This window comes from Larus michahellis, chromosome 1 (assembly GCF_964199755.1).
Source record: "Larus michahellis chromosome 1, bLarMic1.1, whole genome shotgun sequence".
Taxonomy (NCBI): Eukaryota; Metazoa; Chordata; class Aves; order Charadriiformes; family Laridae; genus Larus; species Larus michahellis.
In genome coordinates, this window is record NC_133896.1 from 99,746,065 (window position 1) to 99,770,575 (window position 24,511).

At 41.2% G+C, this 24,511-nt stretch overlaps 1 protein-coding gene and 1 long non-coding RNA gene across 11 annotated transcripts in view; one reads left to right on the plus strand and one right to left on the minus strand.

The window, feature by feature from the left end:
• The window catches only part of LOC141746905 (uncharacterized), a 52,797-nt gene extending 44,685 nt beyond the window's left edge, over positions 1-8,112 (plus strand). For all 3 annotated transcript variants that reach the window (XR_012588536.1, XR_012588537.1, XR_012588535.1), the window contains 3 exons: positions 1,487-1,635; positions 3,842-3,978; positions 6,098-8,112. This is a non-coding gene — a long non-coding RNA (uncharacterized LOC141746905). The remainder of the gene's footprint in view (positions 1-1,486; positions 1,636-3,841; positions 3,979-6,097) is intronic.
• The window catches only part of IMPG2 (interphotoreceptor matrix proteoglycan 2), a 62,809-nt gene continuing 42,973 nt past the window's right edge, over positions 4,676-24,511 (minus strand). For 7 of the 8 annotated variants that reach the window (XM_074595983.1, XM_074595974.1, XM_074596014.1 and 4 more), the window contains 12 exons: positions 23,508-23,566; positions 21,652-21,669; positions 19,520-19,764; positions 18,560-18,642; positions 14,347-14,671; positions 12,032-13,782; positions 10,919-11,138; positions 9,522-9,732; positions 7,799-7,987; positions 7,413-7,611; positions 6,426-6,505; positions 4,676-5,536 (listed from right to left, as the gene is read on the minus strand). In XM_074595983.1, coding sequence (XP_074452084.1) covers positions 5,524-5,536; positions 6,426-6,505; positions 7,413-7,611; positions 7,799-7,987; positions 9,522-9,732; positions 10,919-11,138; positions 12,032-13,782; positions 14,347-14,671; positions 18,560-18,642; positions 19,520-19,764; positions 21,652-21,669; positions 23,508-23,566 — 3,393 coding nt within the window. In that variant the 3' untranslated portion in view covers positions 4,676-5,523. The remainder of the gene's footprint in view (positions 5,537-6,425; positions 6,506-7,412; positions 7,612-7,798; positions 7,988-9,521; positions 9,733-10,918; positions 11,139-12,031; positions 13,783-14,346; positions 14,672-18,559; positions 18,643-19,519; positions 19,765-21,651; positions 21,670-23,507; positions 23,567-24,511) is intronic. The other variant, XR_012588493.1, reaches the window with a different exon arrangement.

A 24,511-nucleotide genomic window follows, 5' to 3' on the forward strand; every position in this document is an offset into this window, starting at 1 on the left:
AACCTTCTGATCTTCCCATCTGAAAACGGGAATGGGAACAACAGCCCCTCCCTTACTGAGCAGATGCCTGGAACTGTGGAGAGTGAACTGCAGCCAGCAGTTACCTGTAGGTCATGCTCGGAGACTCGAGCCCTGCACTGCTGCTGGAAGTGCTTTGCATCCCCCTCCCTTTCTGGGGTGAGAGATCATCTAATCTCTGTGGTAATCCTCTTTAGGTGGAGCTGAGCGAATTTCCCTGTAGCTGCCTCCCATGAGTAGATGGAGGTCTTTTGCTCTTGGGATTGCTTGTATGCTCGGCGCTGAGAGTCTGCCTCTTCCCGTGCCCTCTTTAATCCAGCCATGTGCCCACGTTACTGCATAAAAGTTTTGATGTATGGCCGTATCCATTATCGTTCCTGCTTTCATTTCTGTTCAAGCTACGTCAGCCTTTCCAGAAAGGCATAGTTTCCCCATCTGGTAATCAGCTGTGGAGATGCAGTCGCAACTCCAGTTAACGCTAACTCTGATTTGTGTTTAATATGAGACTTTTGAATAACACTTCAACCTCCAGTGATTTGAGACAGGTAGTATTTTTTGTTGTTTTGGTTGTATAAATGAGAGCTGAGGGGGGGAGTCCCTAATAAAAGATCAAGCTTTGTGTAGTTTACTCCAACTTATATATTTAATACAGAAACATAGTCCTTAGTTGTGCTGACGGTAGAGTTGATTTTTAAAAATAATAATTTGGCATGTATCCCACAAAATTCCAGTACTGAGGGTATTTTTCATCCTGAAACAAACAAAAGTTGAAATCTGGCTTTGTGTTGAGTTGGAAACACGGGAAAACTAAAAGCAGAGGTTTTGAGGTGGTGTTCAGCTGGCTCCTTCTGAACAGCTGTAGCACCTCAGGCAAGCTCTCATTTTAGTCCTGCAACCTGCTGTCATCCTCCAAGCCGAGCTGCCTGCCCAGAGCGTGCTTCCTACTGCTAAGTGCAGTGGGAGACCCAGCAAGGAGGGTGAGAGGCAGCACGGGCGAGAGTCCAACAGGACAGGAACTCAACTAAAATTCCTGGGGATCGTTAATAATGTGGAGTAGGAGAGCCAGCTAGTGTTGAATGTGGCAAAACCAAAACTTTCCCGCTTGAACTGACAAATGAAAAAAATTTCCTTTCCCGGCCCGGAAATAGCTTTGGATAATTTTTTTTGCAGTTGAGAAACCAAAGCAAATGGATGGATGTTATGTAGAACATAAGGCGTCTGTTGCCGAGCGGGATCAAGTAGTGGAAAGATAAGACAGAACTGCTGCTGGTGTTATAGTACACTTCAAGTAAACAAAGTGCCATTAAATTCCTGTGTGCTTTCTACTAATATTTAAATAGTAACAATGCCCCTAGTGCCCCGTCACATTTCCTATACTGTACAAAGTCAGTCCATGGCTGTCCTACAGTGCTTACAGATAGACAGATAAATTGGTATTGGTGAATATTTTTGCTTTGTGTTTTAATAGGATGAGATGACTGTCCCTGCGCTGGAGCTCTTGCACCTTAGCATGCCTGCTCTTCGCTGACTCCATGAGGAAGAGTTCTGAGAGTCCTCTCGTGTTCCTTTTGCAACCTTTCACAACAATGACCAATTCCAGCAGGTCTGATGAGAAACGTGAGTGAAAGTCTTGATTGTTAAAGGCTTTTTCCATTTTATCAATTAAGCTGTAAGTTCTTAAAAATCTAAACTTTATCCACGCTTCCTTGTTTTGGAGGAGATAGATAGGAGAAAATCAGTTTCAGCTGTCTCTGAGGACCTGAAGAAATGTGTTTTCTGGAATTAAATTGTTACTCAGCAGTACATGAAGCCCACAGACTGGACCTTAACAAAATAGCTAAAAGATACGGAGTAACTGGGTAGCTTTTTGCTGGGCAAGGTTCTGTCCTTTGCTAAAAAGCTGCCAAATAAAAGGCAAGCACACAGTTCCTGAAATGGTCAGTCTTGCAGCTCTGAATGCTGGTTCTCTGAATTTCCAGCCATGGTAGAATTCTACCACTGTGGACTGGTGCCTTGAGGTGTAAAAGGGAAGGCCTTGGGAGACCCCAACAATAGCACAGGCAGAACTCACACTACATGGCACTGTGGTCCAAAATGGGTTACTGTACGCTTGAGATCCTCTGTTAAAGGGGCAGCTGGCAGTGTCCTGCGGGGCCTCCTTTTCTTCTGCGTTTCAAGCCTGTAGGGGGCCACAGAACCTGATGGACTTGTCAGTGTTCAGTAAACAATAACTGCTTTTGTCCGTGTTCTTAAATTAAACAAAGTCATTCAAACCTGCACTTTTTACTTTTAGCAAGTGAAAAACTGCATGTTAACTGATAATGAGTACTGGTAGATTTGTATACAGTGCTGGTTTGGAGTTTTGTTTTTATGAGACTTTTTAGAGGTCTTTGTCTCTGCCTTGGATTGGGAAGGTATCAAAGAAAGTAAGTAAGTTCATTAAGTCCTTCTTGGTGTGTTGTAAAGGTGCATCATCAAACAGTTTAGATGAAGAGGTTTGAAGGGGGGGTTGTTTGTTTTTGGTTTTAAGACTTCAAGATCACACAACTAACAACGTATTTCGGCTCTTTGATTAGAGCCGAAACACCTCTCCTATGAGGACAGGCTGAGAGAACTGGGGTTGTTCAGCCTGGAGAAGAGAAGGCTCCAGGGAGACCTTATAGTGGCCTTCCAGTACCTGAAGGGGGCCTACAGGAGAGATGGGGAGGGGCTGTTTGCAAGGGCATGTAGCGATAGGACGAGGGGCAATGGCTTTAAACTAGAGCAGGGTAGGTTTAGATTAGACATCAGGAAGAAGTTCTTTACAAGGAGGGTGGTGAGACACTGGCTCAGGTTGCCCAGAGAGGTGTTGGAGGCCCCATCCCTGGAGACATTCAAGGCCAGGCTGGATGAGGCTCTGAGCAACCTGATCTAGTTGAAGATGTCCCTGCTTACTGCAGGGGGTTGGACTAGATGGCCTTTAAAGGTCCCTTCCAACCCAACACATTCCATGATTCTATGATCTTCAAAATGGGCAAAGAGCTTAACTGAGAGGAAAGCACTCAATTATGTGCTTTCCAGCATGAATTTTCAGAATATAGCCCTGCAAGCGATGATGAACTACATTCGTCACTTTTTTTAGCAAAGGAGTTTAACAGTTTAACCAACTGCTTGAAAAAAACCCCAAGCTTTCTGATCCTACATGCACAAATCATCACGGCTAAGATAGATACCTTCTATCTTCATATCAATCTCATGGTCTCTACATTGACTTTATAGAAAAAAGTATTTTGGAAATAATTTTTTATTGTAGTGAAAATAAGATAACGTTATGTTCATAGGTATACACACAAACAAAGAAAAGATTCCAAAGATTCACTGTATATACACTGAAATACCTCATACTCAGTGGAACCAAGGCTCTCCTCAGCTTGTGCACAGCAAAGAGCAGAATACCTTTGAAACGTGCCCGATCCCAGCTGCCATCCACTGCCGCACTTAGCAGGAGCGGCGCCAAAGCTGCCGGGGCCGGCAGCCCAGCTGCACAGAAACAAGTCACAGGCTGATGCCTGTCCTGAGCCCAGGACTTCCCTGCGTTGCACAGTCACCGTGATCACAAGGCCCTGGTGTAACGGGATGGCTCAGCCGTGCTGCTGCGGGGGCAGGAGGGAGCGGGCTGTGCCTCAGAAACTCTGGCCCAGCTGAGGGCCCTTGGATCACCCAGAAGAATGGGGCCTCTGTCTTGTAACGTCAGGTCACAACAATACTCAGCAGCACCGTATTACTCTCTGCTGTCTTGCGTTATTTGGGCTTGCAGTGGTTTATGTAAGCATTTCTTTGACAGATTTGTGGCTCTGATACCCATTCCCTGTCACTCAAGGCAAGAAGATACTACACAAGTGATCCAGTGCGGTCCTCCAGAACACGTAGAAGAATTGCATTGAAACAGTCACTTGTTTAGCTTAAGCCGCCTATAGACAAGTAAGTAATTCTCACTATCATTTAACTCTAAAAAGTATCAGATGGCTGTTGGCACGTGTGGGCCGAGAACTACAGACTTCGTAAAAATAACAGATAACTTGGCCTTGTTTGCTAGTGGAAGCTGGTGTGAGACTATTAGTTCCCTAACCCTGACAGTGGTGTTAATGCCTCAAACAGGAGACACTGGGTGACTGAACAAAGCCCCAACCCACTTTGTAACAACAAAGTAAACAACTCTTTGAAACTTGAAGATAAAACTGTTCCTGTGCCTTGGGAGGTCCCCATGTCAATTCAGCTGGTTTTAAATGCTTCAGGCTGACTTCTCTTGTTTAAGGAATTCTACACTGACTTCCACTAAGCCAAGAATAATCTCATTTTTTCCCTTCCCCATCAGAAAGTGCTGCCATCCCAAATATGCATGCACTTAAATACCACAGCCTGATTTTGAAACAGAGCTCACGGCAGGCTGTTGCCCAGTTCCGTAAAGAAAATTCAAATATTACTTGGCTGAATTCAACATTGAGTAAACACTAAGTATATTTTTAAAAAGGATGGGCACAAATGCCACTGTAGTATTTCATCACTAAATTGTTCATCTTTCAAGCTCAACAATTACATCTATTATGAAAATAAGCTGGCAGGGAAAGACACAACAAATAAATAATACGTATTAACTTATAAAATATCAAACAAACTGTCTACATACAAAAAAAAGTCAATGTTAGTCACTTAAGCTTCACAGAACATTTGTATGATAGAAGCCCTTTTGTGCCCCAGCTTGTGTGTCTGTCAGGAGCAGCTGGAGAAACAACCACCTTGGCTTTAAAACCCCCGTACTGCCCTGCAGAAGTACTGCCCCGCCTTGCGGAGGCGCCGCGTGTGGTCACTGACGGGCAGCGGTGATGCTTCTTGGTGGGGAGAGCCTTTAGGAGGCCTGCAGGCTCAGTGCCGTGCTCTGTTACGCTAATGCCAGGTGACAAAACGTACATCTGTACAAAAAGAACAATTTTTCCTGTGAGGTTATGTTTGTGTTTATAATGGGAATGCTTTAAAATAATACTAACATCATTCTAGTACAATAATTCTCCCCTACAAATCATTTGCATGCAAACCAACTGTTTCTTTCCACTAGTGCTTTATACCTGTGAAATCACTACAGTAGCCTCCAGTGAGGGGATAAATGCCAGACAGGGATTTTAAATGTGCATTTTATTTCGGTTGTGCATGTATCTTCTCTTACCTGAGGAGATTTTTTTTGCCTTGGTATACAAACTTTCACTGTCTGTTTCAGAGTTAAAGAAAAACGAACTTTCATAACCTCTGCCACTTCTGATCACCTCTTAAAAATGTCACTTTACACAGAAAAGCCAGAAGTAATTGAGATAAACAGACATCTGTACATTTTAGCCATTCATTTAGAAAACATCTGTATCCATCCATGCAATGTTAAGACTATAAGTAACTTTGCAGTTACATCTGAGCCCATTGCTATGGCAACAAGGTAGTCTTTATCTCCCACATGAGTTCTACTGATTTCTTTTTTTCTTAAAGCAGCTTCCTGAAATGAAAAACAGAGAAGCAATGATTAAGTTAGTCTCTTTCAAACATTGGATTCGAGGCTTTATATGAGGCAGCCCTTACTACTTTCCAGCTGCGGAAAATTTACATGCTGATCCTTTGCAAGACGAAAAAATGAACAACTGACAGGGAAAAATGTGAACTGCTGTTATTTTCAATTAAAAGAAAAATATAGTTGATGATCTTGAAACACAACATTTTTGCACTACTGTAGCTATTTTTAATAGGATCCCAAGGAATTTTACTACAGTATCTTTCAAACTGACACAGCTAGCTGTAATTTGCTGCTTGCTACAGTGAGAGTACAGCTCATAGGAGCGTGTATGCTAATAATTAATTCCTTCATGACCTTTTTCATGATTAACTTTCATCACAGCACGCAGTTCACCTCGGTTAATTGTTTGGATTTGCAAGGTTTTTTGTGGTAGGTGCCCACCGTACCAGACAGGACTGTACTAGTCATCGCTTGGGTTTTGGTTAGTTGCCAAGTCTTGAGAACTCAAGACAAACTAACATGCTTTTAAAACTTCTATTTTAATAGAACACCAGGCTGTAGTAACTACACTCGAAGAGGTAAGAAGGCTCTATCTGTGCTTTGAAGAACCTGAATAGATGTCAGTGCTTCTCTGACACCCATTAACTTGGGATTCCTCCTTGCTGCTTTTAACATACCTTCTGGGGCTATCTGCTCTTACCAACGATTATGTTCAGTACTTTAAAAGGGTCGAACCTCTTCAGAAATAATGCTGAAATCTTAACCTCTAGTGTCCCAGCATTTCTAGATCTTTCATATGAAAAATACAGTAATGTAGTAAAGGCTGCATGAGAAAACATGAGAAAGGAATTAGTTATCCAGACATTTCACTCACATTTGATGCTGCCTAACGAACTCTGCAAACTGACGGTCTTTAGCGTAGAGCTCTATAATTCGAATTCTGTCCTGAATTTCCTAGAATACAAGAAACACAATGGAAAGTACATAACAGAAATTAGAATACCACTGAAATAACTGATTTCTGGGTTTTTGGAAAATAAAACTCCTATGCTTTGCTATTTCAAGGAGTAGAAACTGGGCACTCCAATGCTAAATTTCTTCTTTACCTTTTTTTGGGGTGGTGGTTTTTTGGAGGTTTTGTTTGTTTGTTTGTTTTCCCCTCAAGTGAAGCACTTCATTGGAGTCCAGCAATACTTCACTTTTAAATCAAAACCAGGCTTTGGATAGAGTGCGGCATTTCAACAGGCTTTAACAAAACCATTTCTCTCTCATAGACACTTTGCCTACAAGCCCAGCTACAGGCTGGATTCACACCTCTTACAGTTGCTTAAGGATTTGAGGTTAGTTCCTGGATGTAAATCCCTTCTCTTTAGCCTTTGAGTAAACCTTGGATACTTGTACACAGGAAGAAAGGAGAAGGATGTGAACTAACTTTACAGGTTATAGAAAGACCTAAATTTTTTAAGAAACACAAACCTGTAAAAAGGCCTGGAGGCTCCAGGTTTTCACTGTATAACTACTTTTACATAAGGTAGTTGGCATTAAGAACTAAAAGCTGTGCTGAGCAACATAGCAAACCTCCCCAACTCCCATGAAGTTCCTTAAGCAGTCAGCTCCTTTATCATGCGTAATTCATTATAGGCCAGAACACACCCATTCCTTTCTCTGTACCTAATAGCAAGCAAGGAAAGAAATCCTTTTTCTCTCCTCTTAAATAGTGGCAACAGCCATAGTTGCACGTTGGCTATCTAGAGCATAGACGCTGGGGAAAGACTGGGTTCACCTCTTGGGTTACAAGTGTGGAATAAGCTTATTGTTCGCATGATCTTTCCCATGCCGCTATGAAAACAAGGTCATTTACCTCCTTAGTAAGCTCACTGTTTTCATAAATGTGCCTGATCTCTTCACTGCTGTAGTCTGTGGATGTCTCTGCACTGGTAGAACTGTAGGACGTTAGCTGAGGGTATCTCCGGTAATAATGGCTGTAGCCAGTCGTATCACTTTCATACATGGGGTTGTATTTAACTGCATTCTCAATGGATGAGAGGCTGTCACCCTGCCTGGGGGAGCAATAAACAAACTGTGAGCTTCTCTGCAGCCTGGAAGGGCAGCAGATAGATTTAGGAAGCCTGGCATTTGGAGGCACCTGTACATCCTGTTGCGTGTCAACTGTGTGATATAAGACTTACAACAGGATTATCCTTATTGTAGCAGATGCATTTTAAAATATTAGATGGTGTCACTTACCCCTGTGAGTCCTCGGTGTCACTCTTTGTGTACTGGTCGCGAAGGGTCCTGGCCAAGAAGAAGATAACAGCAGAGGCCACAAGAAGGAACCCTGCCACGGAAGCAATCGCAATACCCACAACCAGAGGCTCAGACACATATTCTTCACAGTGCTCCCCTCTGTACCACCAGTTCTCTCCCACACGACACCTGCAACACAGAGACACGGGGAAATTAAACACCAGCAGAAGCTCATTCATGTAAATGTATTTAACTTCCTGTTATGATGTGCCTGCCCTCTGTTAAGTCACCTCAATAAATACCTTTGCATGTTCAAGCAAGGACTTTTATTATTATTGTGAACAGCCATTTTGGTATGGAATCATTGAATGATTTGGTTTGAAAGGGACCTTTAAAGGTCATCTTGTCCAACCCCCCTGCAATAAGCAGGGACATCTTCAGCTAGATCAGGTTGCTCAGAGCCTCATCCAACCTGACCTTGAATGTTTCCAGGGATGGGGGCCTCCACCACCTCTCTGGGCAACCTGTGCCAGTGTTTCACCACCCTCAGCATAAAAGAAACTTATTTCTTACATATAGTCTGAATCTGCACTCTTTTAATTTAAAGCCCTTACCCCTTGTCCTATCGCAACAACTGCTAAAAAGTTTGTCCCATCTTTCCTGTAGGCCCCCTTTAACTACTGGAAGGCTGCTATAAGGTCTCCTCAGAGCCTTCTCTTCTGCAGGCTGAACAACCCCAGCTACTGAATTGAGTGAAGATAGGTAAGATAATAATAGGATAATGCATTTGTGATAGAAAAAGCCTGCGGGGTTTTGCAATTTAGGGTATCCTGTGATGTGTTAAAACTGGAAGGTGTTTAGATTAAGTAAAAAGTTATGTCTCGACTGAAACTTGCACGTGACATATCAAACACCGTACAGGTAGAAAGCAGTTGTCTTAATCATCTTGTTATTTAAATGCAAATGAAGGTGCGTTAAACAAGCAGAATATTTGTAGTCTAGGGAACTCCACTGTGGTTAGTTAAATAAATATATAAAATAAATTACTAGAAAGAAGTGTGTGTCCAAGATGGTGTCTTTGGAACAGTTGCCCAAAACAGCATTCAGCGCATCTGCCTTGCTGTGTTTTGAACATGAGAACTTTACTGTTAGTACTGACTTAAAATATACCAGTAAAAATAATGTATTTGCATTATATGCGTTTCAGAGCTTTAGCTATAAAAACTCAAGGAAGTGTAAGGTATTACAACCACTCATAGCAGTGAACCTTATTATTTAGAAACATCAGTAAATTAAGTCATCGAACATAAATATGTAAAATAGTTTCTGAAAGCAGTAAGTAATACTTTAAATTTTTCAAAGAGCTCTTAATAAATACTGGACGGAGCTTGCTTGAGTTCAGATACTTCCCTGCTTCTAATTAACAGTATTATACAAGTATGATAAAATTTATACTACATCTGTGATAGTATCCATTTTTATAGCTTTAAAGGCATTAAAAATAACTGTATTACTGTCTCATCTCCAATATATATGTAGGAAAATAAATGTCAGTGTTGGGACCTCCACTCAGCAGCATAACATGAATGATAATCACTATCATCTCATTTGTTACACATTATCTTATGGAAATTTGCAAAAATCTTGTCGAATGCTACAACAGAGGAGACAATAAGGGGTTTTCATACAGGAAGCACATACTTCAAACATTGGGATGACCTACCTACAGATGGCCCCTTGCCCAGGGCTTATGTCGCACTTCCCATCATTCAGGCAGAAGTTTGGTTGCAGGTCACAAATGCTATTGCATGGCAGCCCGTCGATGCTGAGGTAGCCGGGATTGCAGACGCACTCAGCTTCCCCACTCCAGCGATTTACTAAGCATTCGGAGAACTCATTGCAGGCCTGGAACTTGCAAGGATCTGCTTGCTCACCTGAGAATACACAAAGCAGAAAATACTAACAAGGAGAACCTTAACTGCGGCAAAGCAGTGGCTGTCTGCTGCCATTTTCTCTAATGGTCTCTCAGTTAAAATAATCTGCAAAAATCTGGCATGCGTCTTTCCTGAGTAAAAAAGGTTCTGCTAAGGTGAACAAGCGCTAGGATGTGCTCCTGTCTGCACAGTGCATGTCAGTGGTATAGCTAGGACCACCCAACAAGCCAATCGAAAAACCAAGTATAAAATGTTCTTTTTCTTACTGGAATGTGCAGTACCTCAGATGTTCTCTTGTCTGCTGGAACTATATTTTGCAAATGAGTAAAACACAGCTGATCTCCAGTATTTTTTGTTATAGAAAAATCTAGGCAGTGTAGAGGGAAGGTCAAGGGGACTTTGGACACTCAGCACCTACTGTGAGGCGATTGGCCTTTGTCTGCAAGGAACACAAGCTTGTAGCATTTGAGGTATCTCACTTGTATCAACCTTAAGAGGGCTGGCATACAGTTAAATGATCAATATCAGAAGATTTTTCATCCTAGTTAGACCATCTTTATAAAAGAGCTACCTCAAAAGAACAGCTACCATTTGCCAACAGGTCAGCATTGTTATTTTTCCCTAACCTTAAAACAGGAAATATTTCTGAGTTGCTTCTACGGTAAACTACTGGCTAACTTGGACAGGGGAAAAAACTTTCTTCCGTATCAGAGGAGTGAACTAAGAGGGCCTGTAACTTTTGAGTGCAACCGAGACCTTACCACGAGAGTGAGGCAGCAGGTGTTACCCGTGCAGATGCATACCTAGCAGCTAAACTTGGCTGCCACCTCTGGGAACGATCCCATGCACCAGTGTTCTCCCTGACCAGCCTTTCCCCTCACTCCCCAGTGAAAGTGCCTTATATGGCACTATATGGAGAGCTACATGAGCCAGTTTTGTCCCATATTTCTATATGGGCCCCATATAGTTTGCTCAGTCTGGGTCCCACTTTGATTTTCCTCGCTTTAGTGCCTTAACAGATTTTTATTTGTTTGTTTGTTTGAACTCTGTGAAAGACTGTCTTTCTAAAGCCCGGCCTGTGAAAAGCAGTGGGCAGTCTCTGAGCCGCTGGGATCCTTAGTAAGTTCTTAAAGCAGAAGTCGCTCTAAATCCCTTGCTCCGAACTACATTTCCCTGCCATCCTTACCTGATTCCACATCCAGGGAGTATTTATCGATGGCCAGGTTCATGGTGTGATACGCAGTGTTGCAGAAGTCTTCCAGGATCATGTACACAGCATTGGTGACGTTCCGAGGCACAGGTTTGGCAAATTTCATTCGACTGTTCACCACGATGCTGCCATTTCTGAAGTTCAGGATTTCCAGATTCTGGAAGCCCGTCAGATTTGACTGAAGGTAGGGCACCAGCTGCAACACAGGCGACGTGAGAGAAAAGCTGAATCTTTGAATCTCTTCTCAAGCCAATTGCACTGGTTATCCACTGATATCCAAATCCCACAGCAAGGGCATTAAAACTTTACCCAATTAAGGCCCATGCTGTCAGCCTGCCAGAAGCCCAAGTACTTTATGCAGTTCTTAGAAGTATACCAATTTGCAGATGGTTTCCAAACATCTACAATTCAGAAATACAGTTCTCGGGACATACGTAGTGCTCTCCTTTGGTCTAAGTACCAGGCATACTCGTCATTTCACTGCCTATTTCCTTCAAGCATGTCCCCCTTCCCTCTTGCTGATTTGCTCCCTCCATCTCCCACTAAAAAAAAAATAAAAATGTTCATTTCAGTCAGGAGAGGGGAATTTCCTGGTTAAAATTTGACAATTGTTGCTGTATAATTCCCGTGAGGCTTTGCTAGCCATCAGTCAGTTTAGGAACAGCTTACTTCCCTGAATTACCTCTAACTTAAGATGGGTTGAATGTGTTGCAGAAAAGTTACATTGTCACAGGCCCTATCTATTTACTTCTCTCTCCCTATAGACTAAATACAGAGCACCCTGGAAGCAAGGGGAGTGTCCTAGTGACTTCAACTACACTGCTACATTTATTGACACCAGCAGAGCATCTGGCCCGTAGCCCTAAAAAGTTACACTTTACAGAGACTACTGACTGAATAAAACCCCCCAAACCCAATCCCCCATTTCCAGATAGAATTTTCTGGACACAAATAATGGAGGGACACAAATAATATCCATGAACACCAGTCTTGAGTTGCTCTCTGCAAAAGAGAATGCTGATAAACTATTATTTACCAACAATTTTTGTCTATCACATAATGGACATTTAGCATAGATGAGATTCTTACCAGCTCCAAGAATCGCTGCTCCAACGCTTTGTACTCAGGAGAATTTTTATTAAACAGGTCCTCTGAAAACATCATGTTGGTAACCCGAAGACTGAAAAACACGACTAGAGCTCGTGACGGGATAGGCGTGCTATTGCGATTTTCATGCGTGGCCCAAGCCACACTGGCCATCTCTGTGGAGTGGACATGAGTTGTTAGCTCCACATGAGTTTCAGTCACGCTCCTTCCCTCCTCCGTCAGCTCAGGAGAAAAGTGGACAGTGGTCACATGATCCAGGTCCACAGAAACATCCAGGACTCTCGTCGTTTTGTCTTCGAGCTTTGTTGAGGTAGCCACAGATGACGATGCCGTAGATCCCATAGGAGGGAGATGGGACGGATGCTCAACAGTGCTCGTTGTGACACTCACTGTTCCATAAGGGTTGGTAACAGTGCTGAAGCTCATGGAAACATCCGTGCCATGGTCTGTATCACCCTCCACAGCAAAGCCCTCTAGAACAGTGGTCTGATCTGTTACAGAAGGGACTGCAGTTGCAACTTGAGTGGCAGTTGTCATTGCCAATTGCTCTGTCTGGTGTAGTGAGTTTTCCAGTGCTCTGTCAGTAGGCCAAATATCAGCTGGTTCCTTCACTGCTGATCCAGTAGTGTCTTGGCCTGCCAGTGATGAATCTAGGGTTTGCTGCTCTTCTGTGGAAGCATCAGGGTTTACTGTGGAAGGATCTGCAGTCAGAATAATTTCTGAAGAGCTTATATCCAAATGGCCTATTGTAGCAGCTTCAGTTACATCTGACTGCCCCACTGTGAATAGTTCTTCTACCACTGTCTTGTCTTCACTTTGGTGTTCAACTGCTTCAGAAATGATGTTTTGACCTACAATGGACTCTTCAGGTTGCTCCATACTGACAGTCCTTGTAGATGTAAGGAGACTATCTTCCACAGGCAGACCTGTATTGTGTGGTGAGACAGGGCTCTCTCCAGTTGGCATGTCTACAGAGGAATGGTCCACTGAAGGCTCCAAAACCAAGGATGGCTTAACAAAAGAAGAATCATACATGCCTGGTATTTCTGTCTGTGTAGATGGTTCCACAGATGATGGCTCTTCTGTCTGTAACAGAGGTACCTGCTGAGTTGCAGTCTCTGGAAAGACAAGTATTTCAGACTCATCAAGGAAATCTTCTTTTGTATTGGTCATACCTTCATTCTCATCTTTGGAAGGATCATCATCTAATTTATTCCGAGAGTTAAGAATATAGTCTAAGATCATGCCTTCAGGAATATCCTCAGTTCCAATTAACAAAGACTCATTGTCATCTTCAAGCCAGCTATCAGGACCAGGGTAGAAAACTGGTTCCAGTGTTGCTTCTTCCCAAGGCCAAATACTTGATTCCATTTCTTTTCCTGAACCATCAAAAGCTGAACCAGACCCATCATCATATATAACTCTACCTCCAAGATATACGTCAGTTTCCTCTTCCATAGGGTGTACTTCTAAGGGAAAAGGAATTTCTTCCATAGACTCATGCAACACAGAGTCTGCATTGTTACTGTCTGCAGGACTACCCTGAGTTTCTTCTTCTTTCTCAGTAGGTAGTGTTTCTTTAATATCAGTCTCTACGACTGAAGAAGAGGCCACTGTTGGTGTAGAAAGCAGAGGAACTGCAGAATCATCTGTAGATGGAGGTTCTTCAGGCACGAGGTGAGGAGGACTTGAAGGCAAAAGAAGGTCTTCAGATAGTCCAGTCTCTTCAAACACTGAAAATAAAAACAAATTTCCAGGTAATTGTTGTTTACGATAAAAAGTGTCAAATTCCATTCATTTTATTGTCTGCAGATCTGTATTCAGTATGTTTCCTGTGATATAATCTAGCCTTTATATGCCGAAGTGAGATGGACCCCTGTTGACCCCTCCCACTTTTCATTCAGCTATTCTATGAGCCAAGTCAAGACTGCAGAGTAAGCAACAAAGCAGTAACTGTGTGGCGTGTCCTTAGGCTAGTCAGTCTACTTCAGAGATCAGGTATCTCGGCATGGCATCACCCAAACGTGCCCTATACAAAAGTACTTCTAGGCAACTAAACAAAGATCATGTGCGTACCATTTCCTATAGGGATAAACAGGCATTATTAGCTGTTACAAACATTTTACCTTACAATATTGTTCTTGGATACATGCACACAAGAGAGGTAAAAACTATCAAGGAAAGACAGCCAATTTTTCAGACCTTTCTGAAAAGTCACTTCAGTGAACTATACCTTTGGCAAGTATCAGGAAGCACCGGCATCCAAATTTAAGCTTCAGTCAATGGCATTAACTTACCATCTAAAGAATTGGGGGACGAAAGCCATTCCAGGGAGTCCACAGAATCGCGCCCTAACTCTGGTGCGGTGACCAAATGAGGAGTCCAATTCCCATCCTCTAAATCCAGACCATCAGGCAAAGAAGTGACATCAGCCTCTGAGGAGAGCGGAGCTTCAGGTGCCAAACCAGCCTCAGAGTCCAGATTTTCTGGTCTTGGCCGGATTTCATTGTCATTGGACTGTTCAATATCTGAAGTGGAATCTGGTTTGGTGAAATCAAAGGGCAAGGTATTGCTGACAGTTGATTCATCTGCTGAAGGCCGTTCAGCTAAAAAGGTGCTCTCCTGGAACATAAACCCACTATTAATATTTCCACCGTTACAGGGGAAGCATTGGCTGTCCACATTGTGCTGAACACATACAGGGTGTTTGCAGCAGCCAACAGCAAAATCTGGTACTCCTGCCTCTGTGAGAACACAACGCACAGCAGCAGGGGGGGCCAAACTGGGAGGACTGGCAAATATGCACCTTTTGCTAATCATGTGCAACGTACATGTGAAATGCACATCCTTGTGACGTACATTTCATGTCCAGTCGTGTCCACTGAAAAGGGAAAGAAGCCGCTCAGGTTTGTCTGGAGTGCAGCTTCAGTTATGGTATTAAGAGATTTACCGTCTATACCCACCCCATCTCCTTTGCTTTCCTTTACTGAAAAAATGGGTCTGTCTGTTTGTAATTAAATCAAAGATAAATGCACACAGTACTGCTTGCTTTCCTAAAGCATGAAGAGGTCTTTGCAGCTATTATTCATCAGCTACATAGTCAATACAGTAATAATAATATTATAGTTACTATGATACACAAAACAGTTTAGAAACTGAACTTGAATGTATCCATGCCCTTTGGTCAGTTATTGCTATCTTTCAATATGTGGCTATGAGAACCCAGGAAGGAAGCAAAGACCATAATGTAAAGAACCTAGAAGCTGGGGTAGAGGTAGCCTGGAATACCTTTAGAACCCGGAATAACTTTAGTCTCAAAGCTGAGATGCCTGTGGAAAAAAACCAAAAAAACCCCCCAAAAACCAAAAAACCAAATCTATCGGCAGTAATGAACAACAAAGAGTACGCACAATGAATTTGCCAATTGTATGAAATGTGAAAAAATAATTTGATTTTAAATCTCCAATTTGCACACCGTTTACTAACTATTCCATACCCAGTCATTATTCGGTTTACAGTTGGAATACTTAGCACATTTCATCTTTGAATATTAATCTACTACCACGGTGTCTCATGAGGTAATTATATTGGAAAAAAAGCAATGAAGAGAATAAGTTATTTGGTCAAGGCTAAAAACGCAAGCTGACTGCCTAAATCTCAGGAATTAGTGCTTCACATGAATACATGCCCACATATCAACGCTGTGCAATAGTCTTGAGATGGACGAAAAAACCCCTTGGGGTATCAAAAACTGCCAACTTCAAGCAGCAGCAATGTTACGAAGAATAACCAATTGCTGATGATAACTAGTAAAGTTAAGTTAAGTGGGCAGTGGACAGAGGTTTCTGTAATATGCGTTACAGTTCAAGACTATATTAACCATTTCTGTAGCTCACCATTCCTGTCTAATCTCCTCCTCTCCGGCATGAATAACAGGACAGTCCAAATACTTATCAATTTGAAATTTTATTCCTGGTTGAAACGTGGGTGAATTAAATTTTCAACTGAATTCAAACTGCATTTGAATGTTTGGAAACGAGCCAGTTAAGTTATTTTTATTAAATTATTTGTCTACCTGTATCAATCACATTTTTATAGCCAGTTGTTATGCCACCACAATCTCCTCGCATTTTTTAATTTATATGGTAACAATCAGTCGAAAAGTATATATCCATTTAGACACGTGCTCCAGCACTTATCTTTTTTGGCAAAATTGACCACTATAAATAAAGTTGTAAAAAAAGTTACTGTGCAAGATTAGAAACAAATTACACATATAAATTCCATAAAGAATGAATAAGGACTACCAGCAATAGCTTCTCAATACTTTTTTGGTTTTTTGTATGTGAGCATTTAGTTGCCAGGGATTGCACTTCATCATTTATTTGAATGTGGATAGATGTTCCTATGACAACTAACATTATTCAAAGATTGTTGTTACATTGCAATATATTATATTAACAAGTTTAATATCATATTGGCAAGTTCTGGTTCTCACTAATGTCTTTTGAAAGGCTTACAAATATGACAGATGACTGCAAACACAGAACCCCCTCCCTGATTTTCCATTTTCTGCTGCCAGAAAGGCATCGCATTCAACAAGCCAGAGCATTCTACCTGTTACAACTCAACAGAAATAACAAGAAAATACGGATTTCAAAAACCAGACTTGATTTTTCCTTCACTTTTTAAGAGAGCTGTAAAACTCAAAGAAAAGACTTAATGATTAGTTGGTACCATCTGCTAGAAATTAGATGGTGAAGTCATGGTAGTCCCACATTATGTCATGAGTATGCATGATAATACAAATCCAACTTATTCGCAAATCAGCTAAGAAAAATAACAGCAAAATTCTTTTTCATAGGTAATGGTTCTACTTAACAGTATCTACTTGAATCATAAAGGTTCAACATCTGTGGGAGTCGTTGACTCACCACTTCAGCCTTGTTTACTTTTTAAGCATGTTTATGATTCTCTTAAATTTATCTGAAATTACTTCCCAAATTATGTGTATTACAGATTATACACAGCTGATTTTTATATACTCAATATCTTTTACATAATTAGACGTTTTGATTGAAGACATAGACGACATTATTATTCACAGTCCATGATTAGAAAAATGTAACTTCCAGAAATTTTTCTTGTATATACTATTCCCTAAAACTAGCTTAAAATTTATTATTGAAAAAGCTACCTCTACTCTAAAATCTTCTTGCCTGCACGTCTGTCAGAGTATCCACAGATAGAATGTAAAGATGGCAGAATTCTTTGTCTTACTAAAATAAATATCTGCAAGATTTTAATCCAGTTAGATAGCTCTAGTGAAGAGAAAGCCCTTTCCTGAAAGTTAACTTAGTCATGTTTATCCACACCACGTTTAAGCCATTTATGGCAGATCCATATGAATTTGCATTTTAGACATCAATGATTAGTTTTTAAAACTCAGGGAAAACTGGCATGAAACTAAGGGTTTTATACCTGCGACCATTCTAACAAGAATATGTGATTTCAGTGAAGTCCCTGAGAATTTTGCTTCCATAAAGATTTCAAAAGTTGGCCTGAAACGAAACGTGTCAGTGTTCACAACATTATCTCATAATGAACTTAGTGAAAAGCTACCGTCAAGCACATAGGTGGATCTGGATTTTGTGGCATGAAGTGAGCTCATTTCTTCTTGGAAGTCACATCTGCGTTACACAACATAGTGCAGAGCAGAAACATCCTGGATAAATCCTTAAGCCCAGACAATGCACCACCATTCAGAAATTGTAGCTGTTGGCAGAACTAATTAACTCGATCTCAGCATGGCTGGCACCTCACTTGGTATCTGCTTAAATCCCCGTTGCATTGTACAGGCATGGTCAGTGATACTAAGTCTCCTGTCCAACGGGGAACTTTAGTCTATGTCCTGCGTTGTTCCAGAGGTAATCCAATGACGTAATTTTGATTTCAAGAGGCGGGGGGGGGGGGGGGGGGGGAAGCGGGGGGGAAGAAACCACTGGCTATTATTTTTCTGTGTTTCTTTCGCTGGAATTAAGGGGATGGACATCATTTTAAAACTGAACTGAGAACTTTCAGTGAACCCAATACAGTAACAAAAGGAGCATATGAAATTTACCCTTTATCTCTTCTAGCAGCCAGCTTTACTACTTACATCTATTTCTTGCTTTCCAAAGAAAGGTATATTGTGGGAAGAACCATGTCTTTAGAGCAATTTACAGTCTAAACATTATGAAAAATAGGACAAAGGAAGAACTGGCTAGACAGCCAGGAACATAGTACCGTCATGTAATAGAAGATGATCACAGAAAACTGTTGTGCCACAGATATGAAATTATCAGGTGAGAGTTTTCACCAGAGGTTTTACTCCAGTATATGGTGTGCCTTCATTACTACTTATTTCGCATGAACAAGGATAGAGAAGTTCTAGGTGCTGGCTGTAATTCTGCCTTGCTGAGTTAAATTGTTCAAATGTGTCCAAAGGCCACTGCTCAGAACCATACTCACATCGAACTCTGGGCGCTCCAGCACAACTGGATGCTCAGTAATCCAGGATGGGTCTTCTGGTGTAGGGTGTAGTATTTCCTTCACTGTGAAAATATAAATACTTGGGATATGAAGCCTGCAGTAGCAGTGTGAGGAAGTTGTTTCGGAAGACTGACTGAAAAACCCTCCCTCATCTCAGATTGGTGAATAAAATCTTTTCAAAAAGTTTGCCAGAGAGATTTTGTTTCTGGAAATGCCCTCAGATAACTTACAGGAGGTACAGAGGAAAGGTGAGAACAGGGGAGTGCACAGCACTCCTCCAGCACCTCTGGCAGGATTGGTGAATGGTCAACAATAAACCAGGTATTCCCTTTGTGCTGCTCAAGGCCAACACAGAGCTACTAAGCAGAAGGTCATCCTGGTGCAACACACATGATGTGAGCCACATTTCCCCTTCTATTCCTGTTAGTTGTTGAAGTATTACTGAAATTGCACATCACAAACCTCGGTGGCAAAGAAAAGAGGCTAATCTAATGGATTAAAGACTGAGATACTACTGCTAACGACTTGACCTGGTTAAGATCAGAGCAAAACAAGATACAACACAGTTGTTTTCACGGAATCACGGAATCTTCAGAGTTGGAAGGGACCTCCAGAGATCATCTAGTCCAACTCCCCTGCTAGAGCAGGATTGCCTAAAGCACATCCCTCAGGGCTGCATCCAGGCGGGTCTTGAAAGTCTCCAGAGAAGGGGACCCCACAACCTCCCTGGGCAGCCTGTTCCAGTGCTCTGTCACCCTCACTGTAAAGAAGTTTTTCCGTGTATTTGAACGGAACTTCCTATGTTCTAGCTTGTGCCCATTGTTTTTGTTGCTTCTTTTTAATTATTTAGAGGGCAGCTGAATAATTCACTCAGTTCTGAGATTTATTTTCTAAAACTTTGGATGTATGGCCCACCAATGCATCATAATTAATACCCACCGTTAGTAAGCTGGAGAGAGTCAGGGTCTAAAGACAAGGAAGTGTTTTCAAGCAAGGCATTTTTCTGGAGGATTTCAGCAATATAATCTCGGAAATCACTGATGGTGTACACAACTGTTGGATTATCCTCTATGCCCATAAAGGAATTGTCCTCCACCTTGTTGGAATGCAGGTTAATCAGGTCCCAGGTGGCATTGCTGATGGCTTTTCCATCAAACGTAACAGCGTAGCGAACTTCCACCCCACTTCAGTTGTACAAAGAGAATACAGATGAGAGATACAAGGTTTTCCAACGTACAGCAAGCACTATATTTTTTTTTTATGAGAATCTGTGTCAAGACCCTTTTTTAATATAAAAATATATTGCTTTAAAGGATTCTAAGTAAAAACAATATAATTCTTTTCACACTTATGTCTGCCTGCCTGTGCTTTCCACCACTGCAAAGTTCTCAAGGAAAAGGCTGATCCCTGCCCTGTATTTCTACTAGTGAATGGTAGACAGACCACAAGCAGACCAAAACCGTGGCTTTCTGCCAGCATTATTAATAGGCCTGCTGGCATGCATTGGTGCGAGTGATGATTTTTAAGATCATGCCAGTAATGGGAACGGCTCTGAGGTATGAAAACAGCTTGGAAAAACAGGCTGGATATAGTAGCGACATACAGTAGCAAGAGGGAGCCTTGATCACTGTCACTGTGCGGTGTCAATCTGCTTGAAATAATGTCTTTAATAGCAATAAACGGTATTTAATACAGCTTATAATTGGGAACACTTTTCTAGACTTATCGATCATTTATTCTTTAAAAAAGTTTTGTATCCATGTAAAGCTTAGCTTTTTTCGTATTAACTCTTCTCCATTTTCTTAATTTTCTTTCCCTGAATACATCTGGATGTCCTTTCCCACATGACCGCATAGATAGCCATCAGATTTACCATACACTGGGCAAAAGCACATGGGAGCTTTAGAAAACATAAAATATTTTGGCTGTACACAGGGCACAGCAAGAAAATGAAGTAATCTATGAAGTGTTAGAAAAATGTGCTCCAGAGACAGGTTTTCCTCATTGCACAGAGCTGGACTGGATTGCTAAAGTAATGGCTCCGTTCAGAGAAGTCTCTAAAGCCCCAGCGCCAGATACAACAGGAACAGAATCAGCAAACACACTGATTAAACCAGGAGCCTGCTGGAGTTTTGCTGCTGGCTCTGTCATTGAAATGAGCCCACCATAGGCTCACCACGGGCACTGTCAGCAAAGGAAATAACAGAGGACTGCAGTAGTGAAAAGGCACAGCAAAGACAGAATGAAGTATGCTCCTCAAAGTAACATTTAGATTTAATACAACTGTGCTGTCAGTTGCAGTTAATAATTCCTAACTAGTAACTATAACACCATCATCTGTCTGGAAAGGGCTAAAACATCTGGTACTTGGAACATAATCTTTGTGCATCTTAGCCTGCAGAAGTGCAGAGTAGCAGAGGATGGCTTTAAGTCGCTATTGTTTGTAAAGAGATTTGTATTTGCTAATCTTCTAAAATTAAAATGCTCATTCTCTGTAAAACTGCAGAAACTGGTTATACCTTTGCTGAGAAATACACAAAATTTGTCTAACAAAAACCAAGTCCAGACTGATCCCATCTTCTCTTAAGGAATGTTTGTAGAAAGAGATGCTAAGGTGTGCAGCACCTCTGGCCTTGAAGTAGCTACGCCAACTGCCTTTACTAGAAAATTATGATTTTCTTATGTACTTTAATTACTGTAATAATAATCATCCTGTATCTATCCAAGACTTTGCTGCAAAGTAAAAAGACCTTGAGTCATCATTAAGCAATTTTGTTTTCTTCACAAAAGAGACTCCTATACACAAGTTAGCCCAGTAACCGACTTGTGTTTAGGAAGATTTTCCCCAAGTAGTTATTTATGATTAGGACTTAAATAACCAAATTAGGTTTATCCATAATCAAAACAGAGCAGTTACTCACAGTTTCTGGTAGAACCCCTTCACATAATATTTATGCTGGATAACTATCTCACTCTGGAGCCAAAACTACAAATCCCCAAAACAGTGCCCTCCAGCTAAATCTGTTTTTACGTCTGTATTCTGACAATATATATTAAAAAGTTGTCTTTACCTGTCCTCCTCAGGAGAGCTGAATATAGAAACAAAACACAACACAACAGAAAAATCTGTTAAATCAATGTTATAATTTACTTTATGTCTTCTAACTTTAACAAATATACTTTGGTATTCTACAGTGCACACAAATTTGAAAAAGCATACAGCAAAATGGTTATAAGTTGCATGGTCATTCTGCTGCATAACAAACTGTCCTGCTTTCACTGAACTGAGATATTTCCTATTGATCACAAGGAATCAGCAGAGCAGAGCCATCTCATCTTACTGCAAATAATGCAGTTAAATTGCTGTCAGCACCAAGAAAAATCAAGGCTCACTAATTCTACATTAAAGGTTTAGTTTACAAACATGGGGGGGGGTTGTCATGCACAGCAGAGCACAGAGCTCTGGTATTCTGCCAGAAATATCAACCTTTTATTTGTGTTCTGAAAGGAACCGAGAGCTCGCAAATGTATTAGACTGCAAATATTGAGATGGAAGGGTTTGCTACCTCCCAGGCAGAGCCTTGGCAGGGTTTCCCACGTCATTACCCCAGTTTGCTGTGGTTCTAGCCACAAGTGAAAGTAGGAACCGAAAAGTCAAACCTGCCTCTGGGCTCCTGCAAGGGCCGAAGACAGTAGCGTTCTGTTTCCCTTGCTGACATCGGGATAACTATTACGTATCTACAAACTAGTCTATTAGGTTGGATAATTATTCTCCCATAGCAGGCCATGACAAAGTGAAGTTTGTCAGTCCATTTGGGCAATTAGCACTGGGAACCCTCCTGCCATGTTGTTTTAAACATTTAATAATTTCATTTCTATACTGTCCTTTTTTTGGTACTTCTGACACGTTGTTGGAACAACCTCACCCCTCTATGTGTGACAACTGCAAGGAAATGAGGCACGACAAGGACAAACAGTTTGTATGCAATAATGAAGTATGTGGGGGGTAAACTGGAAACTGAACGCAGTCTAGGGTTCTGACCATAAAACCTTTCTCACTAGAGCTGCTTTGTTACTTGCATTCTGGCTAGAAAGTATAGGCTGGAATATTATAAGAAATACAGCCTACAATATCTCATAGAAAACACAATTTACATTGACTCATGAACAGCCTCACTAGATTCTGAAAGTTATATCCAGTCCATCCAAGAATAATCATAATTCGTGACCCACGTACCCCAAAACTCAGACATCAGCTGTTTGGCGCATAATACAGGATCCCCTTTTTTCCCAAAATAACTTAAAATGTCACTCTGAAGCACAAATTGATTTGAACAAACTAGTCTTTAAAAAAAAATATTTATAAGAATAAAGAGAGATAAAACATTGCAAATCCTTTATCAAACTATTCACCAACCTTTGCTTCGATCAAAGGGAGAAAGACCCTTACATATCTCAAACGCCAACCTTTAGAGTCATCCCAAATTAACATTAATAAGTTGGGAAAAAAATTTAAATATACTAAATTTTTCCAAAAAGGTTTCTGTGTTCTTGCTCATTTAATATTAGGACATGTCAACAATATTGAAGAAGTGTCTGATACTAATTTTAAATTAGAAAAGACCTTAATTTTAGGACAGAATCTTGAATAAAAATGCCTTGTCTTAAAATCAAGGCAAGCATATGATGTGAAATTCTCTTGTGGATGCCAGGAGCAAAAATAGAAGATTCCATTTACATACAGTTCTGTATTTCTATTTCAACCTCTGTTTATAGAGGTACCAAATACGAAAGCACTTTCCTTTGGTTAAAACATCCTAGGAACCCCCACGCACATGCCCAACATTCTTCCAAGAGTGGTGCTGGCATATCACACCATCATACATGATGAGTTTCAATCACCACGTATGCATCAGTATCTTTTTACCTGTAATCCAGGATATGGATGCTTTTGTATCCAGGTAGTCCTTCAAATACACTTTCCATCTATTTTGAGGAGAAAACAAAAAATTAACACAGATTTCCTCCACCCTACTCATTTAGTGAAAAATCAGGAAGCACTTTCAACATTTTCTAAAAATGTAGCCGAGTTGTTATACCAAAGATGAGAAAAATGGTTGAATGTTCTCTCTCTTTATGGAAGAAGAGTTTTGGTGACATTGTTTCATTATCAGAAAAGGAAAAGAAAAGTATGAAGAACAACATCCAGCATTCCCCAAGAACTATGGGGGGGGGCCAGAATTCAAACAGACTCTGCAGACTACGTTCTTTCTCTTATTTATGCAGCACAAACTGGTCTCTGCCCAAAAGGTTTCCATTACCTCCCAAACCTCTTTGGATTAAAAAGAGTTCAGGAAAAAGCTTTGGACCTTAGCAAGTTAAACAAGAAGAGCAGTGTCCGGCGTAGGAACAGGACCTCTTAGACTCCAAAGAGGCACTAATGCATTACAAAGTGCAAAACATGGCTCATCTCCGCTGCCCTGAACATACAAATGTCTCAGAAGTAATTGGCAGTGCTACTCAAAAAAAAGACAACTAGGGGCAGCACAATGGCAGCACATCCAGGCCTAATTCAATAGTCAACTGTATTACACAAGACAAAACCAAGAAACAGAATATGACAGGTTCATGCCGGTTTAGGATTGTTTTTTTTCCTCCCAGAGGATCCTTGCCAGTTGAGGATTACTCTTTACTCCTCGAATTCTTCTTCTCCCCAATTTCCCTATTTTTAAACTGTCTCTGGTGAGACTTAAACAATCGAAATGCTGCCGACTTTTTCTTTTTTCAAGAGCTTCTTTATCCAAGACAGAGAAAAACCAGGCAAGGGATCAAAGGAGTGGAACATCCATGTGCCAGGTGGACTCTGTCCCATCTGACATTTCTTCCACACACACACACTATGGCATGGCTACTTGGCCACACAACTAGGAA